At 48.5% G+C, this 15,511-nt stretch overlaps 1 protein-coding gene across 1 annotated transcript in view; it reads left to right on the forward strand.

The window, feature by feature from the left end:
• Nucleotides 1-14,429, forward strand: part of nkd1 (NKD inhibitor of WNT signaling pathway 1) — a gene marked incomplete at both ends in the record, with an annotated part of 40,181 nt that extends 25,752 nt beyond the window's left edge. Inside the window, 6 exons of the mRNA XM_079998338.1 lie at nt 3,375-3,478; nt 6,752-6,847; nt 10,498-10,645; nt 11,733-11,814; nt 12,608-12,735; nt 13,894-14,429. Of these exons, the coding sequence (XP_079854464.1) occupies nt 3,375-3,478; nt 6,752-6,847; nt 10,498-10,645; nt 11,733-11,814; nt 12,608-12,735; nt 13,894-14,429 (1,094 nt within the window). The remainder of the gene's footprint in view (nt 1-3,374; nt 3,479-6,751; nt 6,848-10,497; nt 10,646-11,732; nt 11,815-12,607; nt 12,736-13,893) is intronic.
• Nucleotides 14,430-15,511: the final 1,082 nt, after the last annotated feature.

Below are 15,511 nucleotides of genomic sequence, written 5' to 3' on the forward strand. Positions count from 1 at the left end.
CTGGGAGAAGCTCAATTAATCGACAGACATCTGCTGCTGGAGGCTGGATAGCTCGGTCTGCGTTATTAAGGATTAAATGCCTTGCTCAAGGGCACCTCTGGGGTGTCTTGTGAAGGATTAAAGAGTGTTATTCAATCACTTTTTCAGCCCCGATTAAGCCATCCATTTTGCATAGTCTCATGAAATATTTGCCTCTGTAACTGACAACGTCTGCCCGTGTTCATGGTCTTTTAAAAAAGGCGAGCATCACATTGACTTGTGTTGCTTCATGTGTAATACAGTTAGTGAGTTGTGATGCTCAGAGAGAGAGCGTGTGTGTGTGTGTGTGTGTGTGTGTGTGTGTGTGTGTGTGTGTGTGTGTGTGTGTGTGTGTGTGTGCGCGTGTGTGTGTGTGCGTGTGCGTGTGTGCGTGCGCGTCTTGGGAGTTTGTCATGGTGTCGTGAAGGCGATCTGTAGGTGTTTGCGTTTGTTTGTGTACATGTATTTGAGCGAGGGCCATTAGAACGGGCTCGGTGTGGTGGGCGTCGGCCCAGGCTGCCCCCTGTTTTCCCAGCCTTCAGATCTGACGCGCAGCCAATCCCCTGGCGGCTGTTCCTCTCATAAAGAGCCGGCTTATTTCCGTGACGGGAATGTCAGGGAGTGGGGGAGGAGAGAGATGGTAGATTACTGTTTCTCCTCCCGGCATTTCATTAACCCGGAGATAAGCATCTCACCAGCATATTGAGCCTGCTACAGAACAGATTTGCCCTCGCACACAATGTTCCCTTTGAGCACCTCAGATGATCAAACGGCAGAACCCCAAACGCTGGTCCTATCCAAAAAGTTGGTAAAAGCTCCCTAGGATGATGCCTTTCATTTTTTGGCATCCCCCTTCCCCCGCCTCGCACACACCCAGGGATGTGACAGGTCCGCTTTGATCTGGTTTGGATCAGGAGGAAAGAAATTGGGCTGTTGTGTCTGCTCTGTTGGCGAGCACAACAAACAGTGTTTCAGATTTGACTCGGCTTAATTAATTAGTGATTCTGTTTTACAGCCGGTCTGATCCTCTTCCAAAAGGTTTGAGAATGGAACATCAAAGTGTGGCAGGAGGGTACGGGGAGGAGATCGGATGAGCTCGGGGGCCAGTGTGTGAATTTTTTTTGTGGCGCGCGTGTACATGCTTACGGCCCCCGGGGGTCCAAGCGACTCTGCAACTCCTACGGGCTCCTCGGCAACGAGTGCAATGTTAATATTCCCGTCCACGTGATTGGGCGGCAGGCTGACGCACATAGTAATTGCGAATAGAAATAAAACCCAGGCAGAAACGGGTTGCATTTGTGGGCTCTGGCATCGGCCGGGTCCGTACACCACACTTATGTCCCAACTGTTAAAAGAGGTTTGAGGAGTTAAGAATCATAGTTTTGGACGGAGGGACGCCAGTTTAAATCTGGTCAAATCTGGACTGGCGATGGGAACGTGAAACACACTTCCCTGCTTCACCGCGACACTTAAGATGCCTTTGACTTGGCTTGCCCAACATAAACAGTTGTGGTTTGCGGGGTTGTGCTAAAACCATTGAGTTTCGCAGTAGAGTTGTAAGTGTTGGCCGGCTCAACATGGGGAACCGCGATGAAAGGGTTAATGGGGATGTGGGTAAATGAGGTACTAGGAAATGTATGTGACAGATTAGGGCTCCCTCTAGACTTTCTGTCTGTTCTGTTTGCTCGGCAGCTAATGTAGGGTGAATGTCATTCAGCAGAATTATGAGCTCAGCTGCACCGAGGTACGGACTCGGGTGTCGCCTATAGGACCCTTTGATGTTAGCATGGTTTTTCCCGGCACGCCATTACTTTAGAACGCTATTTAATATCCTGTCATGTTCGTCACATGTTATATCATTCACTTCCATGTTGAAAATTCATCCGAACCCCATGTGTATACAATGTGATTAACGACCCATTCGTTTTCATTTAAGGACGGTGATGATTTAAAGCTTAAACCATTACAATAACAATCCAAGAAACAATTATATAAAACGTTAGACCAAGGGACTTCAACCTGTTTTGGCCTGTGACCCTGGTTTTAGCCCCCAAAATTCTTGCGATAACGGCAATTAGAGAACGTGAGAAATGTTCTTCTTTTTGTCCTTTTGCAATTCACATGTAAGAAATAAGCAACAGATTTAGTTTTAATGCCATTTTTACACCAAAATTAGCGTGTATATGTAAGTTGTTTTTGATGAGGGTAAACCCGCTAAAAATAGGCGATTACCAGTGGATGAATGCCTTTCTTTTTTTTTTCTGGTACCTCACGTTCAATGTCACGAACACGCCGGAAAAGGGGCGTGTCATCTTTCCAGTGTGATTGTGAAAAAATCATTAGAAAGCAGTGCGCAGGCCGGCTCCCGCACATCGGGCCCGGTCCTTCGGCGGCGGGGAGCGGAGATGCTCCTATGGTTCAGAGGCCGGCTTGGGGTGGTGCTGGAGTGGTTCGGAGCCCGGTGGGGAGGGTGGAGGTTCTCTGCTCCGTGCGCACAGAGCGGTCAGCATTGAGCGGTCCCTACACTCAAAACATTTCATGGCCTCGCATGCACAAAGAGAGGTCAATAACCTCTGATTTTGAGTTTGGATTCTGTGCATTTGATAATTAAAACGCTTTAACTTTGATTTTGAAATCAGATATGAAATGATCGTATGATACAGGAATATTCCTGTCTATTTATGGGCAACATCCGGAAACGGGGCGAAAATTAGCGTGTCTACATGGGTGTCATGTTTCCATCACTGCCGATCAGAGCTGGAGTCGATAAATCCCTGTAACTACTGCAGAGTCATTTGTCCCGCGAATGAATGCCCATTTTAACCTTTCCCACTAGATACAAAAGCCAAATGACAATCAATGCAAAAGTTATGCTTTTGTCGTACCCTCGTTTTTCAAGAGCATCGTCCGTCAAGCTCGGTTATCATCCATCCGGCAGAGTGTGTGGCTGATGGGTTGTGATGTTGAGCGTACCACTGCAGGCTGTCAGTGTGGAGTCCGCCAGCACGCCGAAAAAGAACCCAATATCAATCACCGGAATAGTGATCGGTTAAGGTGGAAAGGACTTCTCGTAGACGGAAAGTCTTATTTCTGTTTTTAGCCATTTACAAACAGTAATTAACAAAACGGCCCGAAAAAACAAACAAACAAAAAAACAAAACTGTCCCAACAATGTCTAATTTCATTTCTTTACTCTTTTACCACCACTTTTAGCACCTGTTACTCCGAACCAGGAGCACTTAAAAGCAGAATTACAAAGAGCACTTGAAGGCGACATATCGCCAGGTTACGACTGTACCCAACGTGCCCGTCCTCAGGCTGTCTCTTTTATCTTTGTGTGTGCGTGCGTGCTGCAGTGGCTCTACCCCCAGAGAAGACAGACAGCTGTCCTGTGGAGGAGAAGCTGCAGAGGAAGGACAGCCAATCTCCCGCTGGGCCCCAGAAACAGCTTCAGTTTGAAGTGAGTGTCAACACTGACTGGGACGTTTATGACCCTCCCTCTCAGGATGAAACTAGGGCACAGGACACACACACACACACGCACACAGACACACACACACACACACACACACACACACACACACACACACACACACACACACACACACACAAACACACACACACAAACATTTTGATGTACAGTAATTCATGCATAAACATTTAGGATCATTACACTGAACTTACAATTCGATGCACGATATGGGACTAACAAGTTCATTTTCACCGTCATTTCAATAGTCAAACTTTGCAGTGTTTACTGTTCCCAGTCACTGTGATAACAATAGCTCCAGGATCCCTAAAGATGCAAGCACTCTGTCTTTCTGGTACAACACTGTCTCATTCTGAATAAACATGCCCTCACACGTCATCGTATAGGCTAATAAATCACTCAATCAATCAAACTTTATTGATATAGCACATTTCGTACATTGGAATGCAATGCAATGAACTTTACACACAAAAAACATACAGAATTAAATACAGTAAAATAATAAATAAATAAATAAATAGATGAAATACAAATTATAGATATGATGTAAAATGATATATAAAAATGAGGGCAGTGGTAAAAATACAATGACCCTGTTGAAAATGAGGGGGCGTGGTTAAGCCGGGGTCTGCGGTCTACAGCGAGGGTTTCTTCCCGTACCTGCGCAGCTGTTCTGACTCGGCCGATCAGCCCGTCGCCGCTGATAGGGTGAGCTGGGAGAGTTTTCTTGTGTGTTGTTTGTCTTGCAGTGAGGACGCGTGGTGCAGGAGACCCTGCGGACCAGACCGCGACCCAAAACGGACTCTGCTCAATTATTGAATACTTTATGTTCATGTTTTGGCCAGCGAGCCTTTTTGTTTGAGTGTTTTTATAAATAAAACTCCAGCCGGGTCGCGTCTCTCCCTCTACGAACCCGTGTGTGTGAACGTTAGGGAGGGAGGCGGTGTGGAAGGTAGCTCACCATCCCCGCTGGAGCGATTGAGCGCCCCCCTCTCCACCATGCAGGCAGCCCAGGGTCACCAGTTTGAGGAAATGGGGAGGGACCGGGCGCTGGAACAGCAGGAGATCACAGAGCTGCTGTGGCGCCAGCAGCGGATTAGATTAGATTCAACGAATTGTCATCGCACAGAGTACAAGTACTGAGGCAACGAAATGGATCCAGGGCGAAGACTGCCGGCCGCCCCCTTCCTGAAAACCAGTCTACAGAAGATGACGGGTGACGACGATGCCGAGGTGTTCCTCCCCACCTTCGAGGTGACAGCAGAGGCGGCCGAGTGGAGCAGTGAGGAGAGAGCGCTGCACCTGCTCCCCCTGCGGTCGGAGGAAGCGCAGCAAGCGGCGCACGGCCTACTGGCACCCGGCCGCCGGAACTACCACGCCGTGAGGAGGGCGGTCCTGGACCACGTGGGAACGACACAGGAGGGGCACCACCTGCGGTTCCGGGGGCTGGACTAAGCCACCTCGGGTCACACCTTCGCTCACACCCAACACCTGCGGGATGTGGCCAGGAGGTGGCTGCAACCTGAGGAACGGTATCATCAAACTGATGGTCATGGAGCATTTCCTCCTCGACCTTCCGGCCAGGACCGCCCAGTGGGTCCGCTGCCACCGTCCCGCCATCCTGGACGTGGGGATCACGCTGACGGAGGACCACGCGGAGACTGAGTGGCAGTGAGATGCCGACGCGGCCAGAGTTTTTTTATTTCGAAAACACTCAAACAAAAAATCTGAACATAAAGTATTCAATAATCGAGCAGAGTCCGTTTTGGGTCGCGATATGGTCCACAGGGTCTCCTGCAGCACGCGCGCTCGCTGCAAGACAAACAACCCTCAGTGACTCCGACCAGTCAGGCCGAGTCAGAACAGCTGCGCCGGGACGAGACAAAGCCCGCGCTGTAGCCCACAGACCCCGGCTTGACCACGCCCCCTCATCTGCCACAGACCCACACTGGGGATGCAAATTCAAAGGAATTTCCTTAATCGATAGTTGTTAATCTTAACAAACAAACGATTTATTGATAACAAAAGCTAATGACGTCACCAGGGGGTGGCAACCTACACGACGGCGCGCACCTTTGAGATTTTGTGATTTGGCGCAAGGGGCGTTTCTCATTTCATTTCTAAATGGAGAAGTTCGAGGCAAGACTCGCTGAGCTGGTTTGAGCATACAGAAATATTTGCGAGTCGTCTTTGCGCGCATCGGGGTTAGTTGTTGAGCAACAATAAACAGTTTCCTCCTAGTCATCAAGAAGCTCCTGTTTTCTAAGCGCAGCCATGTTTGTTGTTTGTCGTTTCTCCGGAAGCCTCTGTTTACTTCTACAACTACTTCCTGCTCCACTGGCTATTCTTTTCTCGACTGCCCCCCGTTGTTCCGGTGAGGGACTGCAGTGGAGAATGTGGAAGCTTTTTAAACGCCCTGCGCTCTCTGTGCAGGTAGAAGACCACAGATTGTTCAGTTAATTGTTTAATTCAAAATCGTATCTATTAATTTCTTATAAGCAATTAATTGATAGTCGATTAATCGTGAACATCCCTAACCCAAATAGTAAAACATAGTAAAACAAAATTCTAAAAAGGCAAAAAAAATTGGTTAAGACACTTTTACCAAATAAGCTGCCCTCAGTGCAGCATTGCATCGATGTGTGTACACAAATATACCGTACACAATAAACACAACAAATAAAATATGAGTGTGACTCTAGTTTTAAACTGATAGTCACACTACACGTCCCATTAATCAACGTCACATCTTGACGCCTATGAAAACAAACAGATAAAAGTAAGATAATGGACTAAATTTTATATCATAAAAATTATAAAAATGAACAATCTAAAAGTCGTCAGTTGCATTTTTTTGCATGAGCGTCTCATTTTCCACAGAGCCTTGTGCAATTGTCCTGCATACTCACAGGTTTTAACAAGAAAAAATGTTTTAATCACACACACATGCACACACAGGCAAATTCCTTATTATACACACATGTACGAGTATGTGGGAGTATGTGCATGGACAAACATGCATGCACACGTAATATATACACACAAACTTTAACGGAGACACTTACGCATATCAAAAAATGTAGACAGCCACACATGCACACATTGTGTGTGTGAGTATTGATGTGTCTGTTTGTGTGTGTGTGTGTGTGTGTGTGTGTGTGTGTGTGTGTGTGTGTGTGTGTGTGTGTGTGTGTGTGTGTGTGTGTGTGTGTGTGTGTGTGTGTGTGTGTGTGTGTGTGTCAGGAGCTGGAGTGCGCAGTGTCGGTGGAGGAGGACAACAGACAGGAGTGGACCTTCACCTTGTACGACTTTGACAACAACGGAAAAGTCACCCGAGAGGTAAGAAACGGGGGACCACCACAAAATAAAGGTCAAATAAATACAGCAATGCACGAATAGATACAAACTGTGGATGGATGGTTGGATGGTTGGATGGATCCCACACAAAAAGCAGACAGACAGACAGACAGACAGACATATGGATCACATCGATACATGGATCACACGTCCAGATGGATGATAGATCAACCTATCCTAAAAGGTACTGAACCAAACCCTCCGTTCTAAGTTCTGCTCTGGACTCCGTCTCCATCACCTCTGGTCGGCTCTGTTTTAGCGGTTTCAGTCACATCATCACTTGGCTCGCACACATCGAGCAAATTGTGAACACGAGATCGAGGAACCAGGCGAGAGGAACCAGAACGCAGCGTCGTCTGGTTCCCCGCCAACAAACCTGCAGACGGCCCGGGTGCGGTTCCGAGCGCGCAGCCCGAAGAGCCCCCGCCTGTTTTCTGGAGAGCGACTTGAAACGGAGAGCGACTTGAAACGCAGAGCGACGCGAGCGTCCTCCGTCTGGTTGCATCCGCTGGGCCTTTATTTACTGTATTATTTTCTGCTATCGCCCGTGGCTCCACAACTCTGCGAGGGGGGGGGGGGCAGCTTCCTTTCCCTTGCTTTTTTCTTTCATTCCTTCAGACACTTTTTTTTTAAAGGGAGAAGGAAACCAAAAATGACACAGGAGGCTTTTTCCTTTTTTCTTACTTTTTTTTTTTTTTTTACAGTACATCTGTCTGAAAACGGTATGTGGCACCGGTCCCGGGAGAACTCATAATCATCCTTTATGTTGTGATTCAGAATAACATACAGGAAATGATGCGATTGATTTTTTTTTTTTTTTTTTTTTTTTTTTTATTTTATTTTCGTTTGGAAAGAAAGAAGAGGAAGCAGCCAACGGCCCAAGGAACACGCACAGGCTAAATTCAGAACGGTTTTGGCAGCAGAGCTTTTAAGTATAGGCAGTGAAAAGCTCTCTTATTACCTTCCCAAGGGAAAATACTATAACAAGAGATATGTCGTCATTCACTCCGGCTCATTCCAGTCATTTTCATTATTATTACTATTGATTCAGCTTCAAGTTATTTCCGTTTTGCTCCATTTAACACACTTTTAAATTGTACGCTTTTTGTTTAAACTAAGCACACATACTTACTGTACTGTAAACATAGGCGTCCATTAACAAAAATGATTTTCTGATTCAATTCAAACGCAACTCCCTCGTTCACCCTGAGCAAAGAACAACAAAGCCCTCCCTGAGCATCCACAGGAAAGTTGACTTAGGTATGACATCGGTTTCACTGCTGGAATATGAAGGGTATTGATAGATATTCTACTGTTTTGGAAAGGTGTGCCTATTTTAAGCCACGACAACACCACATTTCCGGAAATGAAATTTGCCTTTGCGTTCAGCGGCAGGGGGTCAGGTCTATTTACGGAGGCAGTGCTCGGAGTTTCAGATGTGTATTTTGATATTCCAACAAGAAACATCCCCCTATTTTTCAATAGTGTCTGCACCATTTTTGGTGTACTTAACCGTGCCGTACAGCTTTGGATGTGCTGTTGTTTACTCCACCTGCCAAGTTGGAGCGCAAGTCACACCTCATGTGACAACTGCTTTATGTCATTATGATGGTCAGTAACACAACCAGTCTCATTCCCGTTCTCAATCTGCTTTTCATTGCGTGAAGCACAGGAGATTTATTTTAATTTAATTTAACTGATCATTTTTATGTTATGTTTTTATTTTGTGAAGGTTTTGGGTTTAGGGGACGAGGAGCAAAAACATCGGGGGTTGTTCAAGCCCGCTGGCCCCCACAGCTGCCTATGACCCTAAGCGAACATTATTTGAATTTGAATTAAATTATTTGAATTACTTGAAACGGTCTGAAATACAAAAATAAAACGCCAAACAGGCACAAGAGGAAGCAAGGGTTTGTCTCAATCAAGCGACCTAAAGGCGGAGTTTCAGTGTAAAGACGCATGAATATGCCGTTGTCATTTTATACGCGTATGTGTTGCTCCTCTTTTAATCTACGATTTATATCTTTGTGTCTATTTGTCTTTCTATGTCACTCCACCGGTTTGCCTGTTTTCTGACTGTTTTTCTGTCCTTCTCCTCCGTCTCCCGTCTCCTGCCTGTTCCCTCCCTTCCCCCTCCCCTCATCGCCTTGAGGCAGAGGCCTGTACAACGGCCCTCCGCTTCATGTGTGAGCCAGGGAACAGTGTGTGTGCTTTATACAGTGTGTGTGCTTTATACGGTGTGTGTGTGTGTGTGTGTGTGTGTGTGTGTGTGTGGTGTGCCTGTGCCTGTGCCTGTGCGCCGTGTGGCTTTGAGCGACACTGACGGATTTTAATAAGAGCAGAGCACAGAACACAGTCGTGGAACAAGCCTTGCATCATGGCTGACGTCTGCCTCATCCTCCTCTGCTTCCTCAAAGACGCTTCTTTTCATGAATTTATAACTTCCCTTTTACACCCCGTCTGATCCCATCGCTTTCACTCAGAACGAAGAACCAAAACAACCGAGTCTGAACGACTCGGTTTTAATGACAAAAAAAACGGGTGACATTGGAGTTCAGTGCCGATGCGGCTTCTAATAGATAACACACACACACACACACACACACACAGACACACACACACACACACACACACACACACACACGAAAAAAAAAAGGAAAAGATGACACTATCTTTTGTGTGCCACTTTGCTCGAAAGCACGCAGCTGCAGCCCATGGACTTTAGTTATCAATGTTCCATCTGTATGTGCAGCTCAAAGTCACAGTTAGAGAAATCAGCTCACTTTGGTGCCATCTTGGTGTTGCTACTGGACAGTAAGAGACTTCACCTACTCACTATGAGTTCACAGTCATTTATATTTAAAGTTCTAGAATAGATATCACTCTCCCTTTTAGTGCATACGTAGATGTACCGATTGATTGCAGAGTCCGACCGACACTGTGGTTGCAGTGTCGGTCAACTCCTTTTACGCACCGTCTGAAGCTCCGTGCAAAAAATGCCATGACAACGTGTGAACCTGAAAGCCTGCCTGCTGGATTCTCTTGATGAAGTGGAACTGGTGATTGGGCCGTTTTGCTTGTGTCCTTTGTTATGTTCCTCCATAATAATGTTGTCTCTGGCGTGCTGATGATTATCTTGCAATATTGCAGCATTTTGCATTTTTTAGTCAGGGCCCGACAATAACGGTTGCCCAGTTGCCCCTGGCAACCAGATTTGGGCCGTTGTCAGCCATCTTGTGCAGTCTGGTTGCCCCGACGCAAACCACTTTCCATAGGCTAAAAAGGAAAATTAGTTTTCCTGGCGCATTGATTTACTGTCAAAAATGGTGAAAGTGAGAATATTGAAATATGGATTATAATCACTCTATTTTACAATGATTAAAAATTCGGCAACCATTTTTCAGGCTTGGCATCTGACAGCCGATGCATGGCTGCCAACTTCTAAAAGTTAAATGTCTGGCCTTGCCGGTTTGTTGATGTTGCTCCCTGTGTATCACAGTTGAGGCTGAGACTGCACGTACAGTAGACTCTTATTCTCATTTACAGAGATGCAAATTGTCATTTTTGTCCCCGTTGAAACAGATGGAAATTGTCGCCCATGCTGACGTTCTGTGGTGATCTCCTCCTTTTAGGACATCACCAGCCTGCTCCACACCATCTACGAGGTGGTGGACACCTCCGTCAACCACTCTCCCAGCAGCAGCAAGACGCTGCGGGTCAAGCTCTCCGTGGCTCCAGACTCCAGCCAGCACTGGAGGAGATGCACCCAGGGCGCCACAGGTAAAGGTAGGCGGCCTTGGGGGGATGGTACGGTGGGGCGAGCGGGGAGGTACACGGGGAGAACAGGGCAGGACTGGGTGGTATTAAGGGTGGTAGCCGGATGGATCAAGGTGGAAGTGGGTGCGGTAGGTTCAGAGGCAGCCTCAGAGGGTGGGGGTGGGGTGTCGGGTGGGGGGGTTGGGGGGATAGAGGAAAAATGGGGCACTGTGGGGTCCCTCCTGTGTCGACTGCTGTCAGCCAGAGAAGTGTTTGTTGTCACGCAAAAAGGCGGCTGCTTCAGGCCTGTCAGAGCTTTCTTCCTCGCCTTCTCGCCGCTGCTGAATCTCCCCGGCTCAATGGGGTTCATTTTTAATGATGGGGGGGGGGGGTGGTGACAGAGTCAAGAGCCCCCCCCCCCAGTGCTTTCAAATATTCGGAAAGAAACCTTGAGAGATGCGCCAAATCCTTTTGATAACTGCAGCCATTTTTCTTTTTCTCAAAAGTCCCCCGCCTGCTGCTCTTCTTCTTCTTCTCCTTACCCCACCCTCCCTCCACGCGAAGCTGTCAGGAAAATATAGTTATGTACAACTTAACTTTTCAAGCCGACGACTTGGTAAACAAGGGAGAAAATTCTTTAAAAAGATATATATTCCTGTGTTTACGTCCTGTTGTTTTGGCTTTTTATATCCACCAAGTGATTCAAATGGAGCGAGCTTTGAAATATCGCCGGGCGCCTTCATGCTAATTTCAAACCCTATCAGATCTCGCAACCTCAATAAACTATTTGTGATGTGTACATGTTTTTCGTTCCAATGCCTTATAAGAGACCTGGAGTAAAAAATAGAATAAATGAAGCATTGTTGTTTTTTCCTCTTTCATAGATCTTCAAAGTAAAAACCCAAGAACAAAGGTTGCTTTCTTCTGAGGCTTGTGTGACTGTGTTAATGTGTTCAGTGTGGCGGCTCTGTGCAGCTCTTTGATAATGTCCTTCGCTCTCACTCATTTGCTCTTCTATCTCTCTCTCTCTCTCTCTCTCTCTCGCTCTTGCTTGCTCGCTCTCGCTCTCGCTCTCTCTATCTCTCTCTCCCGCTCTCTCTCACTTACACAGACGTGTCCCACGCCAAGCAGAAAAGTGACAAGTGCATAGAAGACCCCAAGAGTGCAGACAAGAAGACCAGAGCTCTTATCAGGCGAGTCCGACTCCGCCGTGCTTGTTTTTGTCGAGTTGCCTCTGCGAGATTCCTTTGTGAATCCCCGAAGATCGGGGGGTGCCGGTTTCCGAAGCCCGGTTTAGCGAGTTACGGCGCGAGGCATCGGCAGTGTGCGATACAAATGAAGGAAAACCTAATGACGCTGCTCTGCTCCTGCCCCGCGACTTACAGCGGCGCGGTTTTTGTGCAGCACTTTATGAAAGGGGATGATTCAACACAGCTCAAATGAAATGGTTCCTTCATTTTAGAATCTCCAGTCAACAAAGCCAAGGCAGTTTTACTGTTGGTCGGCGCCTCAAACTGGCATGTGAAAGTTCTGCAGTTGAAGCTGAACTCTACACCAAGGCTTTGCGTTTCTGACCAGTGCCTCAAGACGCAGTGTTCCCAAAGTATTCGAATCCTTAAATACTAAAGATACTTCATGACGATAAAGACCACATAGATTGACCAGCATCCAAACAATCGCCTGGCAGGTAGTTTAAATAGGAGGGCTGCAGTTGAGGTTGTGCTTTACTTGAGAGCACCTCAACTCCGGCCATCGAGAGAAAAAAACTTCTCCACCTCCACTCCATTCACTTCCCAGGCCCAGATTTTGTATTTTTTTTTTCCAGGCTGATTTTCTGCTTGGAAAGTTTACTTTTATAGCCAGGAGTCTATTGACATCCCTTAACAGGGCGCACTTGCTTTGCCCTGCTTTACCCAAACACTGTTCCGCTGGAGCTCACGCCGGCCGGAGCTGCCTCCTAATGAGAAGTGCTGCTCTCGCCCACAGGCGCCACCACAGTGACCACCACACCCAGCCAGCCTGCCAGCGGCACTGTGTGGACGAGAACCTGGAGCGCAGGAACCACTACTTGGACCTGGCAGGCATCGAGAACTACACCTCCCGCTTTGGAACCGGTGAGTGCGCCGAGGTGGAGGAGAGGGGGAGGGGGACGGGAGAGGGGAGGACGGGGGTAGAGGAGGAGAGAGGAAGTGAGGGGTGTGATGGAGAGGGGAGGAGAGTGGGAGGAAAGGAAAGGGGGAGTTGTTTTGGAGGACAGGGGAGAGAAGCGGAAAGGAGCTGAGAAGAGGTGAGGAGATGAGAGGAGTAAAGGTGAGAGGTGGGGAGTAGAGGGGTGCAGATGGGAGGTGAAGGATGCAGAGGGGGGTGAGGAGAAGAGGAAAGGAAGGGAGAGGATAGGAGGAGAGGAGAATAGGGCGGAGAGAAGGGGTGAGGGGATGAGAAAAGAGGAGGGGGCATGAGAGGGGGTGAGGGAGGAGAGGAGGGGAGAGTAGGAGAGGAGAAGAAGAGGATGAGATTAGGAAAGAGCAGAGAAGGGAGGAAAGAAGGTGAGGAAATGAGAAAAGTAGGGAGAGAGAGAAGGAGAGAGGAGAGGGAATGAGAAAATACGAGAGGAGAGGGTGTGCTGTCGGGGAGAAGGGGCAAAGCCTCTTGAGCTCCTCATTACCGTGGCACCTGCACGGAGCCAGTGGGTGGAACCAGGAGTCCCTTGTGAAGCCGGGCCAGGGCAAACATCTGGGCCGGGCCGGCACAATACGGCAAGTGTTCGGTGTGAAAGCCCGACCACAGTATGGACTTTTGTACCGAGCGGCCTTCATCCGACTATCAGCGATGACACGCTGATTATTTTAATGTGGGGCCCGTTGGTCTGGCGCTAACAGAGATCTACTCACCTTGTCAAGTTGCGTTTGGACCGTGCACGTCAGGAACGGGCCTGAAAAGGGAGCTGCCAACAGAGTGATGGGATCTTGTTAGCGAGCAGATGGCGTCGTAATTCATACGTAATCGTTCGTCGAGGTAGTTTAATTTCTGGAATGCCGTTTTCGGCTGTTTTGTTTGGATTAGTGTCCGTGCCCGGCAGTGGCGTAGAATTAGATAGCGTCCATTTCTGTGCTCTGTGCGGGTTCAATGTTGATGTGTTTTTTTTGGTCTAAATATGATTTTATTCTAAACCGGGTGATTAAATAAGGGTGAAATAATCATTGCAGTGTTTTCAAAAATAGCTAAACAAATAAACCAGTTAAATACAGAGTCTGTGTCCGTCTCCTCCTCAGCCGCCAACACGGAGCCAAGCAAAGCGGAGGCCGGACAGGGCCGCTCGTCCAACCAGACTCGCTCCCGGTCCCACGAGCCAGAAAACGGGCACTCGTACTCGCACCACCGCCGCTCGCAGGCCGCCGTGGAGCCCGCTGTTCCCGACGGCCTGTGCACCGCTCGCCTGCGAGGCCAAGACTCGGGGAAACACGCCCTCCGCTCCCCGAAAACCCACAACCGCACGCCCCCCGCGCAGACCGGCAGCAGGGTGATCCGGAGCCGAGGCGCGCCCCCTCCCCCGGCCCTGACCGGCCAGACGCCGCCGCACCAGTCCGCGGCCCCCTACCGCAAGCACAAGCAGCGGTCCAAGGAGAGCCAGGGCTACCGGGCCCTGGGCTCCCTGATGGCTCCGGGGCCCGTGGTGGAGAAGGAGCGTGTCCGAGACCTCCCCGGCTTGCTGCTCTATGAGGGGGGGCTGGCTCAGGTGGTGCAGCGCCACGAGCACCACCACCACCACGAACACCACCACCACTACCACCACTTCTACCAGTCTTGAGCTGGTGCTCTCTCTCTCTCTCTCTCTCTCTCCCTCTCTCTCTCTCTCTCTCTCTTTCTCTGGAGCCCGGCCCAGCAACCCCGCCCCCCTCTGCCGCCATCCAGCCAGCAAAAAAAAAAACAACCCAGACTGTAGCACAATCCTGCCTGAGCCACGCAGAAGGACAGACCCAGACCAACCAGGCTTTGGCCAAAAGCGCTGGCCCCGTGGAGAAGAGGGAACTACAAACGGATCATGGGGGCGGGGGCGGGGCACCCAGTGCAGAGATGCCGCTACCCAGTGTTGCTCAGAGGCAGTTTCAGCCTCGAGCAGCGAGCGGTGTCCCCACCACACTTTTTTCCAGGGCGTGGGGGATCGCCGCTGGGGCTGCCGAAATGAGGCGGAACAGAAGAGGTAAAATAGGAAAACATGGCGGTTGGACCCTCGTCGTTCGCCTCCCCTTTGTCATTCATCCGGTTGCCCGAACCCAACAGCACCGCCATCCCTTCAGACACGCGAGCGAAAGGGTTTTTTTTTGTTTTTTTGGTTTTTTTGGAAAGGACAGACTACAATAAAAAGAAGAAGAAGAAGAGAGACTGTGAAAGACTGTATATATGAAAACTAATATGAAGGATTATAGGTGAAGGGAGAACAGTGCACAGTGTGTGTTGAGTGTGACGTGTGAGATTATGACTGCTGGCGTGCATGTTCAAAATAATGTGTATAAGTGTGTGAGAGAGTGTGTGTGTGTGTGTGTGTGTGTGTGTATGTGTGTCAGTGTATCAGCAATGAGTATGCATGTTTGTGTGCATTATACCTGGTGCCACTATTGAAAACCCACTTGAAGTGTGATCATAGCTGCAGTAGTATTGAGAGGAGTCTGTCAGGCAGGAAGGTAGACATGAAGATTCTGACTTGCACATGTAATACCCTGAAAGCAAAAATGAGAAAAAAGAAATTGTTCAGATGTTTTGGAATCCCAAATCCGCTGCTACCTCCAGTTTTATCCTGATTGTTTTTTATGATGACATTGAGTCCACGCTGAGAAGTTCCTTTTAAAATTACTTCACCCTTTTTTGGAAGAAGATAAAGCCACGCTCAAA

This window comes from Zeus faber (genome assembly GCF_960531495.2).
Source record: "Zeus faber genome assembly, chromosome: 3".
In the NCBI taxonomy this organism is placed as follows: Eukaryota; Metazoa; Chordata; class Actinopteri; order Zeiformes; family Zeidae; genus Zeus; species Zeus faber.